The 16,870-nt window shown below is 27.7% G+C and overlaps 1 protein-coding gene across 2 annotated transcripts in view; it reads left to right on the forward strand.

Annotated features, from left to right (window-relative positions):
• The window catches only part of LOC142332001 (uncharacterized), a 279,107-nt gene that overhangs the window by 223,517 nt on the left and 38,720 nt on the right, over nt 1-16,870 (forward strand). For both annotated transcript variants that reach the window (XM_075378056.1, XM_075378057.1), the window contains 8 exons: nt 1,495-1,527; nt 3,806-3,832; nt 4,373-4,453; nt 6,178-6,201; nt 7,230-7,268; nt 9,775-9,822; nt 12,118-12,159; nt 15,093-15,110. In XM_075378056.1, coding sequence (XP_075234171.1) covers nt 1,495-1,527; nt 3,806-3,832; nt 4,373-4,453; nt 6,178-6,201; nt 7,230-7,268; nt 9,775-9,822; nt 12,118-12,159; nt 15,093-15,110 — 312 coding nt within the window. The remainder of the gene's footprint in view (nt 1-1,494; nt 1,528-3,805; nt 3,833-4,372; nt 4,454-6,177; nt 6,202-7,229; nt 7,269-9,774; nt 9,823-12,117; nt 12,160-15,092; nt 15,111-16,870) is intronic.

Below are 16,870 nucleotides of genomic sequence, written 5' to 3' on the forward strand. Positions count from 1 at the left end.
ACTAAAAGGATAGCTTAAAATTTACAGTTATAATTATTAAAAAAAATATTTTTCTGGAATAATAATAGTTAATGATTGAATAATACAATAAAATATTTGTATTTTATACTTCTGCGTGTGATAAAGAAATTGTTATAAAATGTTTAATACACAGTAATTTTTTGCATTGTTATTTTTCTGAAATTTATAAAAATAGTAAAACAGAAATGTTAAAAAATTCTTCTGCTCACAACATTCATAAAAAAAAAGAACATTTACAAAGTAGGCAAATATATGTTATCACCAAATGTAAGCAATGTTTTTCATTTCTGTTGAATTAATGCGTCCTAATTATTTGACTGAATAAAATCACATTTGTGTAAATTTTTGCGGTTGCTATATAGTTTTTTTTTATAATTTACCCCATTCATATAAATTTTTAAAACAGTAAACTTAAAAGGCTAGCAGACTGGCAGAAGGGAAAATCTATTTGGTAAGTTTTATGAAAACAAAAATAAATTATGATTGTACAGGAGGTAATATTTTGGGATCAGAATGGTGATATTTTGATCAGAGCTCGAATTGATTTAAACAAAAATAAGGTGTAAGAAGGTATCACAATTATTATCCTATTTAAGAAACGTAGGATCAAGTATGTAAAGTTTATGAGACTGCAGAAGTACACACAGGTTTAAAACAGGGAAAATGTAATTGTTAAAATACCAAATTGAGCAGAAACAAATACATATGAGAGCAATCTGTCTAACATTTTATTTTCAAAAAAAAAAAATAGCAAGGGTAGTTTAAAAGTAAATAAAATCAAAAATCTTGACAAGGAAGGTCATTTAGCCACTTAAACTAATCTTGCAAGGTAGGATTGATAAGAATGAAGACATCTCTGAAGAAGTAATTTAATAATGTAAAGTGGATTTTAAAAGTTTCAGGAAATGGAAAGTGTACAATAGATGTGTAGTTATAAGAAGACTAAAAAAATGAGGAAAATCACATTCTTATCGGTAAAGGAGTGAGACAGGGATGTACAATTGTCACACTGTGTTCAGTTATAAAAGTCTCAGACTACAGCTATGTATTTTTGCAAATGGAAGAAGCAGTAGCATTAATTAATGAAGACCATATCAGAGCAAAGAATTGAAGGGTTTTGAAGTGCTCAGAAGGACGTTGGTTGTATGAGATTATGAAGTTTAGTTTATTTAGCATATTAGAGTGATGTATATATTTTAAAACTGGAGACAATAAAGACAGGAATGTAATTAAAAAAAACATACTTGATGTGGATGTAAGGAGATAAATAATTAGTTCAGAATAGAGTAATGGAGTATAACAATAAACCAGCCAATTAACCGGTGATGCAAATAAATAGACCAAAATGAATTGTGTATGTAATCAGTGTAGTGTAGTTAAGGAAAAAATTTTGTTTTTACTTAAGTATAATAAATGTTTATTTTCTAACATGGTAATGATTTACTTCAATATTTTTGTTTGTGTATTTTCCAGCAAATTGAAAAACAACCACGTAGGCTCAGCTGTGTAAGTAAATTTTTTAACAATTTAAAATTTAATAATTAAATTGAGTGCTTTAAAATAAGTGAAACAATTGTGGAGAATTTTAAGTTTGTGTTTAATCATTTCATGCTTATACATCTTTTTATTAAAGGTTTTTATTGTTTATTTTTTATATCATTGTTAAGTTTATTGAAACAACAATTTCAACAATTAAATGTTTAAAAAATTGTTGTTATCATTATCATCCTGTTACTTCCTTGTGAATACATTGTGTCCATTAAGCCAGAATATCTGTTTTTATAATCGTACATGCTGAATATTTTAAATATACGTTAAGTGAAAGAATTTTTTTTTTTATTAATCTTAGTCATTGTTAAATATTTAAAGTAACATGAAATTTAAACTCAAAAAATTAAAAATATTTTACATTTTTGTTTATTACCGTCACAATACGTTTTTATGTATACAATAAATAAGTGAAAGTTTGTTGTAGCGCTTGAAACCCATGTATTGAGGGTTTTTTTTTGACAAAAACCAAAATGATATGCAGACCATTCAAATACTTTTATTTCCGGTCTGTTGATTACATCATGAAAATAAATTATCACAAAAAATATGAGGTTTTCAATGAAAAGGTGTCAAATTGTCATAAATATTAAGACAACTACTGTGTGTCAGGATGTTTTGGTTTCTGGGAAGTGTTTATTAATAGTTCTATTTTGAACGTAATATATCGCATAATGTATTTTCTTTTGTAATTTGAAAAGTGGTAGCAATGATTGAAAATGATCGAGTGAGATGAACAATTAAGAAGTAACATTATTATTAAACTGTATAAATTGACTACTATTATATAATAACTATAAGTTATTCTTTACTAAATTATAGCAATGTATATAATTAATGATTGTCTATTACAGAAAGCTATACATTAATCTGTTGCTTTGCACTATTGTTCATTTTTTTTTTGACTGTATGCTTGTAATAACACCTGGGAACAAGAGACACCACTCAGGGCTGAGAGTAATAATTTTCACTTCACTGACAGCCTCTGTGGTAAATAGAATCAAGATTTCATTCGTAGTTCTGCACTTTAGTGAGCTTAGTGACGTGAAGCCACATATTTGTCTTAGAAAAGAAGGCAACTGGAAACCACTTCACCTATCATTTTCTAGCAACCGTGACATGGGATGCTTGTTGTACTTTAAAATGGTTATTCCATTATCAGGAGTGCTTAATGACTCGTGTCAAGTCACATACTAGCATTACTGTGGCACTTAATGGAAATGAAATAGTGATTGCTATAAGTTTACTGTCTAGTGTTGTAGTTTCTCTGCCTTTCATCTGGAATGTTCTGTGTTTGAATTCTGGTCTCATAAGGCATTTTTCATGCAGTTACAATTATCCATACTTCATTACCTGTGGTGAATTAGTATTAAGGAATTCAACTATAAAAGTGTTCTACCCCTATAAAAGTTCTACATCATAACTATAAAAGAACTATGAAGAACTATAAAAGTTCATCATAATATAACCCTAGAAAAAAGTTATTGCTTGTAATCAATAATTTGTATAATAATACAATATAATTAATACGGTTTCAGTCGCTTGCTATTTAAGCGTTTGACAAATACATTGCTAGTAAATTTATATAAGGGTACTTATATTGTTTATGGAAATGATTTAATGTTAGTGTATTGCTTACATGGATGTATTTCATGGATTTTTACACTTCATTTAAATTTCATAGACGGAAAGACCAAGACTGGGTCTCACTGATTGTAATAAAGTTAAAACAATGATAATGCTTGTGGCTGCAGATTAGTAAACCGAAATAAATGTAATACTAATTTTTACAAACATTTAATTGTTGAAGGTAGTTCAGTTGTTTTTTTTTTTTTAATTTTGACTTTACCTTTTTTGAAGTTTTTTCCTTTAAAGTTATTTTTCTGTTTTAAGGTTAAAAAAAAAATAATTATTTAGAATTACAAAATCATCTTATCTATTGTCTTATATGTATGATTGATTATAAACTTACAAATTTTGAGTTCATTACTCACAGACTTAAAATTATTGTTTTTTATATGATTTAAAGACAGTAATTCTAAAGGCAAATTAAATTGAAAAATAATAATCAAAATTCATTTAAATCTTTATTGCCATTGCGATGCCGTTTCAGCTTAATTGCACAAAGTTTAAAAAACAAATAGAAACAAAATTACAGTATCAGATTAATAATAATATTAATGATGAATAATAAAATGTATTTTAGATAATTATTTTTATTTTATTTATGTTACAGGCTTTCACCTACATAACCAAGAATCAGGTAAGCCAAAAAAATTTCATTGTTCTAAACATTATCGCAGTTTCTGAGATCCGAGGTAATAAACCTGGATTTCTTAACAACATTTGAAAGACATTTTGGCTTTATGTTAAGGATAAATCTCTCTGTGTTTGACTGATTTTTGTGACCAATTAGAAGTACCAAACACAAATATTGGGTATTTTATTAGTTTTTTACCGACTATTAATTTGGCATTGACTTCTATAAATCAAATTTTACTTAACGGAAAAAAATACTAGTTTTTAATTCAGATTTCTTTTAAGTTGGCATTCATTTTGTTGAAAGTGAGCAAATTTAAAATTATTTACATCTCTTTTTAATCTTTGTTTTTTTATTTATGATTATTTTTAATAATATGCTGTTTATGACTTAAATAGTTCAAATGCCCGTCTAGTTCTGCACTTTCTCCATTTTTATAAAAGGAAATTTCCTTGTGCTGTATTATTTTAGTAATTATTATAAGTTTATTTTGTATATTAATATATTTTACTACTTTAATACATTTTTCTTTTTTTTTAACAGAAAAATTCAAGTTCAAAACTTACTGTAGAAACTATCTCTGAAACAACTCAATCAAATACAAATACAAGTGGAAGCTCTTGTGTAAGTTCATTAAATTAAATATTAAAAAAATATTATAGTTCATTCATTATTTTTAGTAATGTCTTGCAAAGGAATCTCTTTATATTAAATTACTTTGCCCAAAACATTTACAGTGAAAGCTTTTAAAGAGTGTATAACTGCGACTGTTTGCAGAATTATACAGAAAATAAATTTTAGTTTTTCTATTACTCACCAAAGAAATTATTGTTTTAACAGATTCTGTACTTTATTGGCTCATGGTCTTTAGATTACAAATGGACAGTAACCTGACAGATGTGACACTAAACATGCTGGCCGGGTTAGCGGTTAGTGGTTAGTATCATCAGTGAGATCATATTACTGAATTTGAACGTCTCTAAAATTCAGTTAATTAATCGAATCTGACTATAAAATAATAAGTAAGTTCTAATTTTAATTATAAATTTAGTATTGGATGTTTTTGAAGTAATGGAAAAGGAATATTCTTAAAATTCTGGAAATAAAGCATCTCACTCCATCATTCTGTAGAATTCTTTCAGCAACATGTAAAACAAATGTTCATAATCAACAACAAACGTGTTCACAAAGTGATACTTTGCTAACAGATATCTACTTATTGATGAAGGTTGTGATAGTCAATTCTACCTGAGCAATTCAAGACAATGTGAACAACTATTGACATACACACAGAGTGTAAATAAATTAAGCTTTAGTTGATAACAGGCACAATAAACAAATAAATTGCTTTTATGAAAAAAAAACCGCCAACAATACACTTCGAAAATAAACAGAAAACAGTAACTGACATTTTTATTCATAATACTTCAAACCACCTGACTTCATATAAAGTGTTTGCTTATAGAAGGATGATCTGTAGACTCTCATGTTAAATGAACTCAACGCTACAAAATAAGCAGCTTCAGAAAGAGGTATTTAACTCATTAATACATAAAAATTAAAAAAATATTAAAAAAACAATATACATTGCATTAACATACATAATCAAAAACTCAGAAAAGTAACTCACTGATTAAAAAAATCTGAATAGAATGTGTTGTGTGGCTTTCAGAACAAAAAGCAAAACAAACCATCACACACAGAACAATGTTTTTGTATGTGAACCAAACATTACCTTTGCAATATATAAATCTCTTCCAATTGCCCATTGTTTTTTTACATTGGTCAAATAAGACAACAGCTTCAAACTTAAATACAATGAACATTTTAAATCTCTCCATAGCAAATACATGTAATGTTTGCCAATTTTTTCTCGCTCACAAAACCACTGCTATTGACAAGTTTGATGTTGGACAGATATATAAAAAAAAAATATTTGTATCTTTATACACTAAATTTATAAATATAGGATGAGAACAGCATCATCAATCTCTGAATGTAGCCACAAGAGTGATTGAAGGCATTATAAAATGAGTTTTGAGAAAGTTGAATAGTAGTTTTAAAACTTTTTAACGCTGACCATTGCAAGCAAAAACATAGTGTTTACTCAATTATCAATCTGTTTTCTGTAATAACTTGAGCCTATGAATGTAAACTGGTCAGTTGTTATTGTTTTCATGACTTTTTTGAAAGAGTCTAGATAGATATTAACAAATCTTATGATGGTGATATTATAGAAGTAAAGTGAGTGAGAAGTAGTGAATACATGCAGTGATTTTAATTTTAATTTTTGTAACTTGATTTATGGAAATCTTAGTAACATGGTACTTTTTATTTTTCTGTTTCAGGATGTTGTGACTTATTTGAAGCAGGTAATAAAAAAATAAAAATATTTACATCATACAAAAAATAATAATTTTGTTTTATGTATCTCTTGAAACTTGCTGGAGCTTTTCTGTGCAGTTTGTACTTTTTGCCAAATAGCCAAGGAGATCTTTTTTCCTGACACTAAGATCTTATTCATGCAGATTTAATTGATGTTATACATATACTCTGATCCAGTGTTAAAATACACCCAAAGCTGTTCACTAATTGACATTATCTTATCTTACAGCTTAAAATAGAATTAATAAAAAATGCAATAATGAACTAAATCACATGATTTCAAAACTGAGTAAGCATTTATTAGAAACAGATTAATGCTATATTAAAATGTCTACAATAATTCAAAAAAAAAAGGTTGGTAAAACAACACTTCATGTGAAATCTAACAGGGTGTAATCAAAAAATTTAGACTAGATCAAAAAGCAAAAAATTCAATTTAAATTTGACTATTGTTTCAAGTCATTTGCATGCTTCCTCCGTTGAGATGCTTTGAGAAAATACTGTTCTTTAAGCAAGTCAAGCACCTTCTACAAATCACATGTGATCTATTTGATCATGCTGATGAAGATCTTGACAAATTTTAATAAGACGCTACTTCTGCTCAAGGGATTGGAAACTTGAGCATAAACTTGGCATTTATGCAGTACATCTCACTGTAGAAAGTAGTAGAAAAAACTAAAAGCTGTACAATATTATACTAAGAACGTCATAAAGATGGAAGAATGATATTGTATTATTGCAAAAAGGAGACCAGAATGCAAAAGAGTTACTGCAAATGTGAAGACTTGCTGGTTCAGCTTGACAACATAACTTATAAAATCTAATTGATTCTTTTAAAATCTTTCAAAATCTAAAAACGATTCTAAAGCATTATTTTCATCATTATTTAATAATAAAAATAAGAAAATAATTTTTATTAGAATAAACTTTCAGATTAATCTAATGGTAAAATTTTATTTTATTTTTATTTTCTAAAAAAGTGTTTACTAATTTTAGTTTATCTTCATTTTTTCAGTTTAAAGATTGTACTGAAACCACACAAAGTTCTGAATTGGTGAGTTGTTTTGCAAAACTTCTTCATATTGTTTAGTTGTAGTAATTGTGATTACTTTGATATAATATTTATTTATACAAATATATGAGGTATTTGGTAAGTAAATATCGTTAACTTCTATCACCACTCCGTGCTGTGATCGTAATCTGAGCTTGCCACATTTTGTGATTCGTTGGCTTTCGATAGATGCCATTTCAAGTACAGTGATGTTCATTTACTATTGATTAAAAATCTTTTAAAATGTTCAAGTCAATTGAGAATCTCACCAACTGTGAAATTAGGGCAGTTACCCAAATTTTAAACCAGTTGATATTCATCATCAGGTTTGTGAAGTTTATATTGAAAAAGTTAGAGTAATGGAAATCCTAGACTGAACTTTTTCACTCACGACAAATTGTTGTTCCGTTTCTCAAGTAGTTATAAAGCTGAAATTTGGCAATCGTAATCCTAGTGGAGTATTTTGATTAACTGATCATAGAGATTCACTTCCTTTGCATCTACGACTGAACAAAAATAATCTATTTAAAAGTAAATCTTTAATAAGTAAACTTTTCTATATAAACTATAAAATAATTTGATAAAATATTTGTCTTATTTAAAAAATTGTGTATTAACTTTGCTAATGAAATCGTAATTTGATAATCACAATTAATGCATTCCTCAGAATCATAGGCACTAAATCAGAAGTGTTCTAAATCAAATAGTAAAAAGTATTATTAAATTTAACAACATTGCATATAAAACTGATAAAACTATAGTAAAAATTACACTTATTTGATAAATATAAAATTAACTCTATAAAAAAATATATTCTTTTTTAAAAATATTATTAGTGCCTCTAACAAATATTTCAGTAATATTTTTTTTAATATTTCAACAGAGTATGATTTTAAACTTCAAAAAATAATAATAATAAATAAATAAAATAATTTTATCAATTGTGGTTTTATTAATTATAATAAAAAAATATTCTGTTATTGACAAATTATTTTAATTTTTATTTTAAATAACTATAAAAGCATTCTTTACAAAATTACAGATTAATATTTCATAAAAAAATTAAAGCAGTCATACACAATGTTCCAATGTAAAACATTTTATAGACAGTTGATTAGTAAATGAACTATATACATACTTTGTTCTATACTTATTTGATGAGAATTTATTCCCTTCTAAAGGAAGTACAGATCCCTGAAATTTTAATGGAATTCCCTTGCTTCAAATGATGTTTTTTCTTTTTTTTTATTTCAATAGTAAAAAAAAATCATTGTTGAACAAAAAAAAATTTGTTTGTTGAAATAATGAAATCTATAGAGTACTTATTATAATAGCGTGGCTAAAATATGAAGTGTAATAAAAAAATAACAGGAATTTTAACTTTTATCTAAAAAAAATTTACTTCTTCTATATATTATCCCCCTTCAAAGTAATCAGATGCTATACACTCAGGTGCCAGCGTTTCTTTCAATCCTCAAAGCATTTATGAAAAACATTATTTTATGTAGACTTAATTTATTTAGTGATTTCTTTCTTTGTTTCATCTGTCATTGTCCTTTAATGTTCTTTTAATCAATGGGAACAAAAAAAGGTTCCAGGGTACCATGTCTGGAGAATATGGAGTTCTCGGGCATCAATATGATGATGTTATTTATAACTAAATAATCACAAATTAATATTGAGGTCTAAGGTGGAATATTATTTTGATCAAAAATCCAATAATTTGTTTGCCCAAATTTATGGTTGTTTTTTTTTTTTATTGTTTCATGTAAATGTTATAAAATTGCAAAGTAAAGCTTGTTTATTGACAATCCAACCTTGCGGTAAGAATTCATAATGGTTTATGCCTTTGTAATGATTAAAAAAAAACCAGCAAGGAAATCTTTAACATTCAATCAAACTTTGCACGGTTTCTTTGGCCTTGGATCTTCAGTTTCTTCATCGGGATAGTTAAACCTTAGTTTAAATATCATAACCATATACTCACTTTGTCACCTATTATAGGACATTTGGGTAATTATGAGTCATCAGCAATTCGCAGAAAAGATATTTTTGTTGAAAATTCAGCAGTTATAATTTTAATTTTACTGCTGCTAGTTTCCAAAACATCAATCAAAATTGTTTTGCACAAGGCATAAGAGATTCCCATGCATTTAAAAACTTCTCTAATACTGAATGGATGACTATTTAGTCAGTGTTGTTTATTTTGTAGAATTTTAGGGCGTACAGTTCTTGATGTCAATATAACATCCTCTTCCAAAGCTTTCTCTAACAATTTCACCATTCACTGCAGTTTATTCTAGTATAAAAACAAAATTTTATTAAATCCTTTATTCTGTTATTTTCAAACAAAAGGCATCATCGCTCCTAATAAAATATGTCCTTTACTTGGTTTACTAGGTTGCCAAATTTGTAATATGTGTCTAGTTTAAAAGAACTATTAATAATGATTTTATAGTCTGCTTAACCCGTTTACATTATTATCTTTATTGTTTCTTTTTCTGTCCAGAAATCTCGTTGTGAAAACTTCAGAGTTGCACAAAATGGAGCTGCTTTGGTAAGTTTGTTTACATATGTCAGTATAATAGCATTAAAATAGTCAACTGAATTATGACTACAAAAAAGATTATTTTACACATGATGTTATGCATCATAGCAAATGTGTCCATGTATTCTACTTAATTTGATAAGATCACAAAATTTTGAGATTTTACAAAATTAATAAATGTTTATCACTGTCCTTTGTTTAATATTTTGATAATTATTTTTTCTCTTCCTTTCATTCTCAAATTTAATAAACCCTTTACCTTAGTATATAATCTGGTACCTTATCTTCTGTCTACACTTATTTTCCCTCCATTACCTGTTCATTCATTCTCCTTTCTTCTCTGTTCCCTTCTGCTACATTTTTTCTTTCCTCTTCTTCCTAATTTAATTTTGTTAAGCTGTTCTTTTTTCTGTGTTATCTAATTGTAATAATTTGAACTATTGACTTAAGTTATTTTAGTATTCTCCTATTATGTTTCATTTAAACATCTTTACTTTTTGTCCTCTGCTTTCTCTCCAACATCCGCATTTCATTGTCAAAAAAAGATAATAATAATATATGAAGAATGCTTTACTGCACATACAAATATTTTCCATATGATTTATTTTTAAATCTTAAATCTTAGGTTATTATTGGCTAATGTCCCTGAATAAAATTTGATCTTTAATTATGCGTAAGCATTCTAACATCTACTTTAACATATTATTTTCTTCAGTCATTGTTATGTTTTAATTATTTTAAGAGGATATTCTTCAATTTCTTACCTTACCTTGATTTTCTCCCTCTATGAATTGTGAGACCTTGCCGATGATGAGAGGGCTTGAGTGCTCAGTGATACAAAGTATCATCATTTTAGTTACCGTTATGAGTTGGACAGGTGAAAATTGTTGATCGGTTGCTGAAACATTTATCAAAAATAATGATCCTGTTATTTTGACAAAAAGGACCTTACATACACAATTCATGCTTGGTCAAAGTGCCTCAGTTCCAGACCATAAAACAATATTATTATGGGTTAATAATTCTGTCAGGTTTAGCTTTAAAAAGAAAACCACCTGGAAGGATCAGAAGTCCTTGAACACCAGAAAATGGTCAAATTTATGAGAGAATCAGTATTATATTCTCCCAGACATTTGGTCATTAAACATGCTCCTGCTTTGCATTTGTCGCTTTAAACTGAGAGATGAATTTCACTTCCAGACTTGAATTTTTATTCGTACAAAATGATGATCATAACAAGAGGTTTGTAGAAATGGCTGAGAAAACAACAAAGCATGTTTGAAAATATTCTTCAAATTATTACAGAAAATGCATTTTTGATAATAAATGATGCTCATTTTCTTTTGTCTGAATATGTTAACAAGCAGAATTTTTGTTACTGAGAGAAGAAAATCCTCAACAGCTTTATGAAGATCCCACCACAGTCTATGTGTTACTGTTTGGTGTGCTACTGTTTCATATGAAGTTTGGGCTTTTTTTTTCAAGGAGAGAGGCGTAGTGGAAGTGGAGCATATTGATACGCTCCAACTTTCTGGGGACAAGACTCAGAGAACTTGAAAATCTGAACGTGTGTTTTCAGCAGGATGGGGCCACAGGACATACTTCGAGAAGAAGTTTGAACAGAAATGTTTGTAGGTACTTAATTTTATTATGCGAAGAATTCAGATGTCCTGCATGTTCGCTAGATCTCACTCCATGCGACTTTTTTTATGAAGGTCTACCCTAAAGCTGAAGAATTCAAACACCGACCAAGAACTATTGATGACCTGAAAGTTGTATGCCAAGAAATTTTGCTGCAAATATCTACTCGAGCGATGCAGACCTCAGAACTCAATTACAATTGTGTATCAGAACAAAAAGGCCACCATTTGGACACTTGTTTGTAAAACTACACGAAAAAAATTTCTTTTATACTCTTTCAAAAAATAAAACTGAATTTAACATTTACTGTGGCTTTTCATTTAACGCTGAAAATATAGGAAGTTATTTTGCCGTACTTGATTATCAGGTCACAGTTCATTATCCCTCTCAGTAAACTGTGTATGCTATTCCAAACCGTTGCTTTTGAACATCTAAAACAGAAGAATGTCTTTTTATGGCAAATTATCTATAGTAAGTTAACACAGCCAGTATGCTAAAAGTTAACACACCATCTTAACTGTTGAATCTTACTGAAATTTCTATTAAACAAGAGATTTCTGGTTCTCAGGTTAATCACGGTCGAAGTAATCTCACATAAAAAGATGTTACTTAATTTTTATTGCTGTTAAAAAGTAATTTTATCATTTTTTTTTATTTTTACAGCACGAGCTATTGAAAAATGAAGAGGTTGTTACATTCCTGAAGGTAAGATAAATTTCCATTAGATAAAATTTAGATTGCTAGAATTCATTGCCATTGATGTGATTTTTACTTGTAATAATATCATTTGTAGTCATTTTTTTTTTATATTTCAGTTTAATAATAATAATAATAAAAGAAGGTACTTCAAGTTAACAGAATGGAAGGGATCATTTCATATGTAGTTGTGTGTTCAAAATGGCAGATAAGGAACCATGACTTTTCAATCTCCAGTTCACACCATATGTTGGTGGATGGTCCATTTTTTAAGGTCCAAGTATTTTTAATAATTTCAGTTTAGTCTAAAAAGAGTAAATTCAGCATGTTGAGTGATATCCTCATTTCATTATCAGCAGTGGAAGGGTTAAGATATATTAATATTTACAAAGAGTCCAGTAAAAAATCTATTTATATGAAAAAAATTACAGATAAAAGATGGATAATATTCATTAAATAAACTGTAAACAATATCAACTTAATTTCACTTAACATAAAATATTGTTTTCAAATATAAATGATCTTTACCTGATTTTTTTAATATCAATATCTAGAAGCTGAAGTCAGCTGGTCATGCCAACAGCATTTATGACACAATTATCACATTTTTGTTTTATTTTGATATATGGCCACAACAGCTTGTCTATCATCAAAATTTATCAATGTTTCATAACAAACTCTACCTGGTTTACACTTTCATACACATTGCAACCAATTTAGAATTAATTCTGTTGTAATCTATGCGTTTTTTGAGCCCAGATAATTACACAGCACAGAAAGTTTCTTTAGAACTGTCTCTGTATTAATTTGCATCATAAATCACACAATTCATTGTAAAAAATGAAGATGCAGAAATTTAAATGTTCTTTAGTATTATTTAAAAACTCACTGATCAGAATAATATTATTTTTAAAAGAAAATCTTTTACAGTATTTTTAATGAATTGGTAGAAAATCTTTTAAGTTGGCCAGTAATTTATTAATATTTCTAACATAAGCTGCTTTACAATGTCCTACCTGTTTACTGATGTGCACTAAAAAATTTATATATATATATATACCAACACCAAATATAATCGTTGTTTTCATTTTCAAGTCTTATACAATTTTACCACTAATTTATTCAATCATAGACAGTATGTAAACTGTTGCATGCTTTTTTGGTGAAAGATTCACAATTTAATCTAAAAATGTCTTCTTTTACTATTCATTCAACTGAACCATGAATCATAATCCCAGTATTATTTCCAACCATATTACTACATAATTGGTGTGACAGTGAATTGGACGATTAGAAGTACACCATAAATCAATAAAAAGTATTACTTTATCATTTTTTACATGAAGTGAAAAAAATTCATTATTTATAATTATTTAAAAATAACTTTGAAGATGGTCACACATTTTGTTTTACACATTTCAACAGTCTTGTAAGTTAGTTACCAATAATATTTTTACGCTGTGGCCACTTGAATTAAGGCCACTTCTTCTTGAATCACTTCTTTAAAGTCCTGTTGGTGATGTTTAGAAGATATGTGTTTGCAAGTACTCCTAAAGGAAAAGTCACTTGCGGACAGGTCTAGTGATCGTGTGGGTCACACAATTTCTCCTTCAAGATGACGGATTTAGGAAGTAATTTCCCTACAACTGTCATCAAAGCCTTTGAAACATGGTTCAGCACCATCTTGTTGAAGTAATGTGCTTTCTCTAACAGAATGACAGGTTCATTCGGACTGATGGTTGTTTTCTAACGTGTTAATAGTGTTGTAAATTTACTGTAACTACATGTCAATTACATGCTAAAAAATATGTCCAAAGAAAAAAACAATTTCATGACTCAAGCGGTACACAAATTGCAAAACTTTGATATATGGAATAGCTTTATGTGTATAATCTTTGAGGATTTACAATTGTTCAATAGTAGAAATTTTGCTTGTTTGCAATGCATGCACAGTCTGAATCTTAAATGAATAATACTGAAGATCTTGATGTAAAATCCTTTTAAGCATTCAGAAATGCTTAGTGATACTATGTACTGCTATGGTGACTATGTTGGACTTTTGTTATAGACCAGCCTCCACCCTCGCAACATTTTCTGGTATACATTTACTTTTAATATTTCCAGTCTTTCTTCTTTACGTAGAGTCCATTTCACTGAAGTTTTTATTGCAAAGCAGAAGACACTGAATCATTACAAGGAATATTAAAATGATTCGGTTCTGCCAAATCTTTCTTTTCTTTTATCTGTTTAGTCTCCGGAACCACTGTAAAGTATTACTTCAGAGGATGAATGAGGATGATATGTATGAATGTAAATGAAGTGTAGTCTTGTATAGTCTGTGATTGACTGTTACTGAGATGTGTGGTTAATTGAAACCCAACCACCAAAGAACACCGGTATTCACGATCTTATATTCAAATCCATAAAATAGTAACTGCCTTTACTAAGATTTGAACCTTAAACTCTAGACTTTGAAATCAGCTGAAGGTTTTGTCAAACTGCCTGATTACTTCCACACCCATTACATATCTATATAAATTTGCATCTATTTTTTTGTTAGACTATTGTGAATTTTATAAATGTTTATTAGTACATTTATGTTGGTGTTTTTAAAATTAACTAATTTATCACATGATGTATATATCCATTTCCTTATTCAGCTATGATTTTTTTTTTTTAAATGGCTAATTTTGTAATGATGTTACGACTGATGTATCTTTTCTTTTTTAATTGTATATTCACATTATGATAATAGTAGATCGTTCATCTATTACCACAAAAAACTAGCAAAAATTGTTACGGTTAAGTAGTTTTATATTTTTAAACTGAAAATCTTTCAATAAGTTTTACTTTTTGTATTTTTAATGTAATTACTTTTTATTTATGATAAGAAATAACATTGTTGAAATAATCTGATTCTAATAATCTCTTTTTTATTTCAGAAAATTACCAGATATAGCGTAAGTAATAACACTTTTATCAACCATGTAAAAAATCAAAATGTGCAATTATCTGAGAACAGTTAGTTTTATTTGAAATGTGAAATAGCAAATGCTATTCATTTACTATTAAAACTTACTGACACCAAAAACTGTATTCAGTAGACTCCTATAAATATGTTTGTGGTATTCCCTCCCCTTAGCTGTTAAATTTAAATAAACATTTTATGTTAATATTTCATATAATTACAACTGTTAACACAAAAAAATGTTTCACTTTTTTTGAGAATTTAAAATATTCAATACGGTTGATGCAGAATAAAGAATTTTCAGCCCGAGTGAAACAGTTTTGAAATTTAATCTTTGTGGCTTTTATATCATCGATAATAAATTACAGCATTGAGATAATTAACACCAATGCAGCTAATGGTGTTGAATGAATGAATAAATTTTTATTTCCCTTGTACAAAATATGACACAAAAAGAATTACAATGCATAATTATGAAACATAATACCAGCAGAGGATAACCTGTGCGCAGTTATGAGCCACTTTATATAATGTTTCTAAACATGGAATTTAAAAATGAATTTATTTTTAAAATAAATAGTTGTAATTAAAAGTTCATATATATTTGAATATACGAATATTTATATATTCATATATAAATAAATAGTTATTAAATAAAAAAAATATCTATATAAATAAATAAAAGTTCTTAAAACAAAAAATTAATTGTTAGACATTGAGATCAATTAAAATTTAAATTTTTATCGTACAAAAACGATGAAAGAATAAAAGATAACAGTATTGTAACAAATGAACACCTGCAACCATGCATTAAAATTCAACATTCTAGATTTAGTAATATCAAGAAGATGATGTAAATAATATTTATATTTTTGTACACTTTTATGCTTAGTATGTTGCATAAATTGAAGTAAAATGAATATTGTTGTTATATCTGTTATGTTGTTAACACTATTTTGTAACAATATAAAATATTGCTAAATATCTTAGCATTAATATTACAACTATAATTGTAATTATAAATTTACCCTTAAGTTTGCCTTCGTTAATTTGGACTAGCTCCGTTGTAGGATTTATATAAAAACCAAAATTTTATTAAGATTGGATTAGAAAATTTACTAATTATGTATAATTTAGACAGAATGGCAAAAACATATTTAGGATAGTGATATTTGCCATTATCCACTCATGTATTTTTTTTAAGAAGTTATTTATTCATTCTGCTAAACATAAATTTAGCAGGAATAAGATTTATTAGTTTTGCATTAATATACATGAAATGTCTTCTGCTGACTGATAGGTCATTTCAGGGTATTACAGAGGTGATTGTAAATGGTCTCAGATTATATGGTGAATCACTGGTATTAAAGAGGTTTATATTTTTGTTAATATATAAAACAATGCTTTTGATGTAGAGCTGTCTCATTGTTAACACATTAAATTCCCGGAATAGAAGAGCTATAGGGTTAGTCTGAGCCTATTTAACGCTGCTTTTATTAAGTGTTTTGAAGCACATAAGCTTTAAATTGCATGTTTCTTGCCCCAACCCATGACATATTCCATAATGTTAATTTTTTGTTGTTGATATTTAGACATTTACTAATGTTTGCCCATGTTAGAATAATTAAGTTAGAACAACCTTTTAATTGAAATAAAAAGGTATACAACTGTGCAGATAATTAATTTTCTTTCCTCATAGTGTTCAGTTTCAGTACATTCATATATAATATTTGGAGGTGAATTAACTGAACA

This window comes from Lycorma delicatula, chromosome 11 (assembly GCF_047948215.1).
Source record: "Lycorma delicatula isolate Av1 chromosome 11, ASM4794821v1, whole genome shotgun sequence".
NCBI classification, from domain to species: domain Eukaryota; kingdom Metazoa; phylum Arthropoda; class Insecta; order Hemiptera; family Fulgoridae; genus Lycorma; species Lycorma delicatula.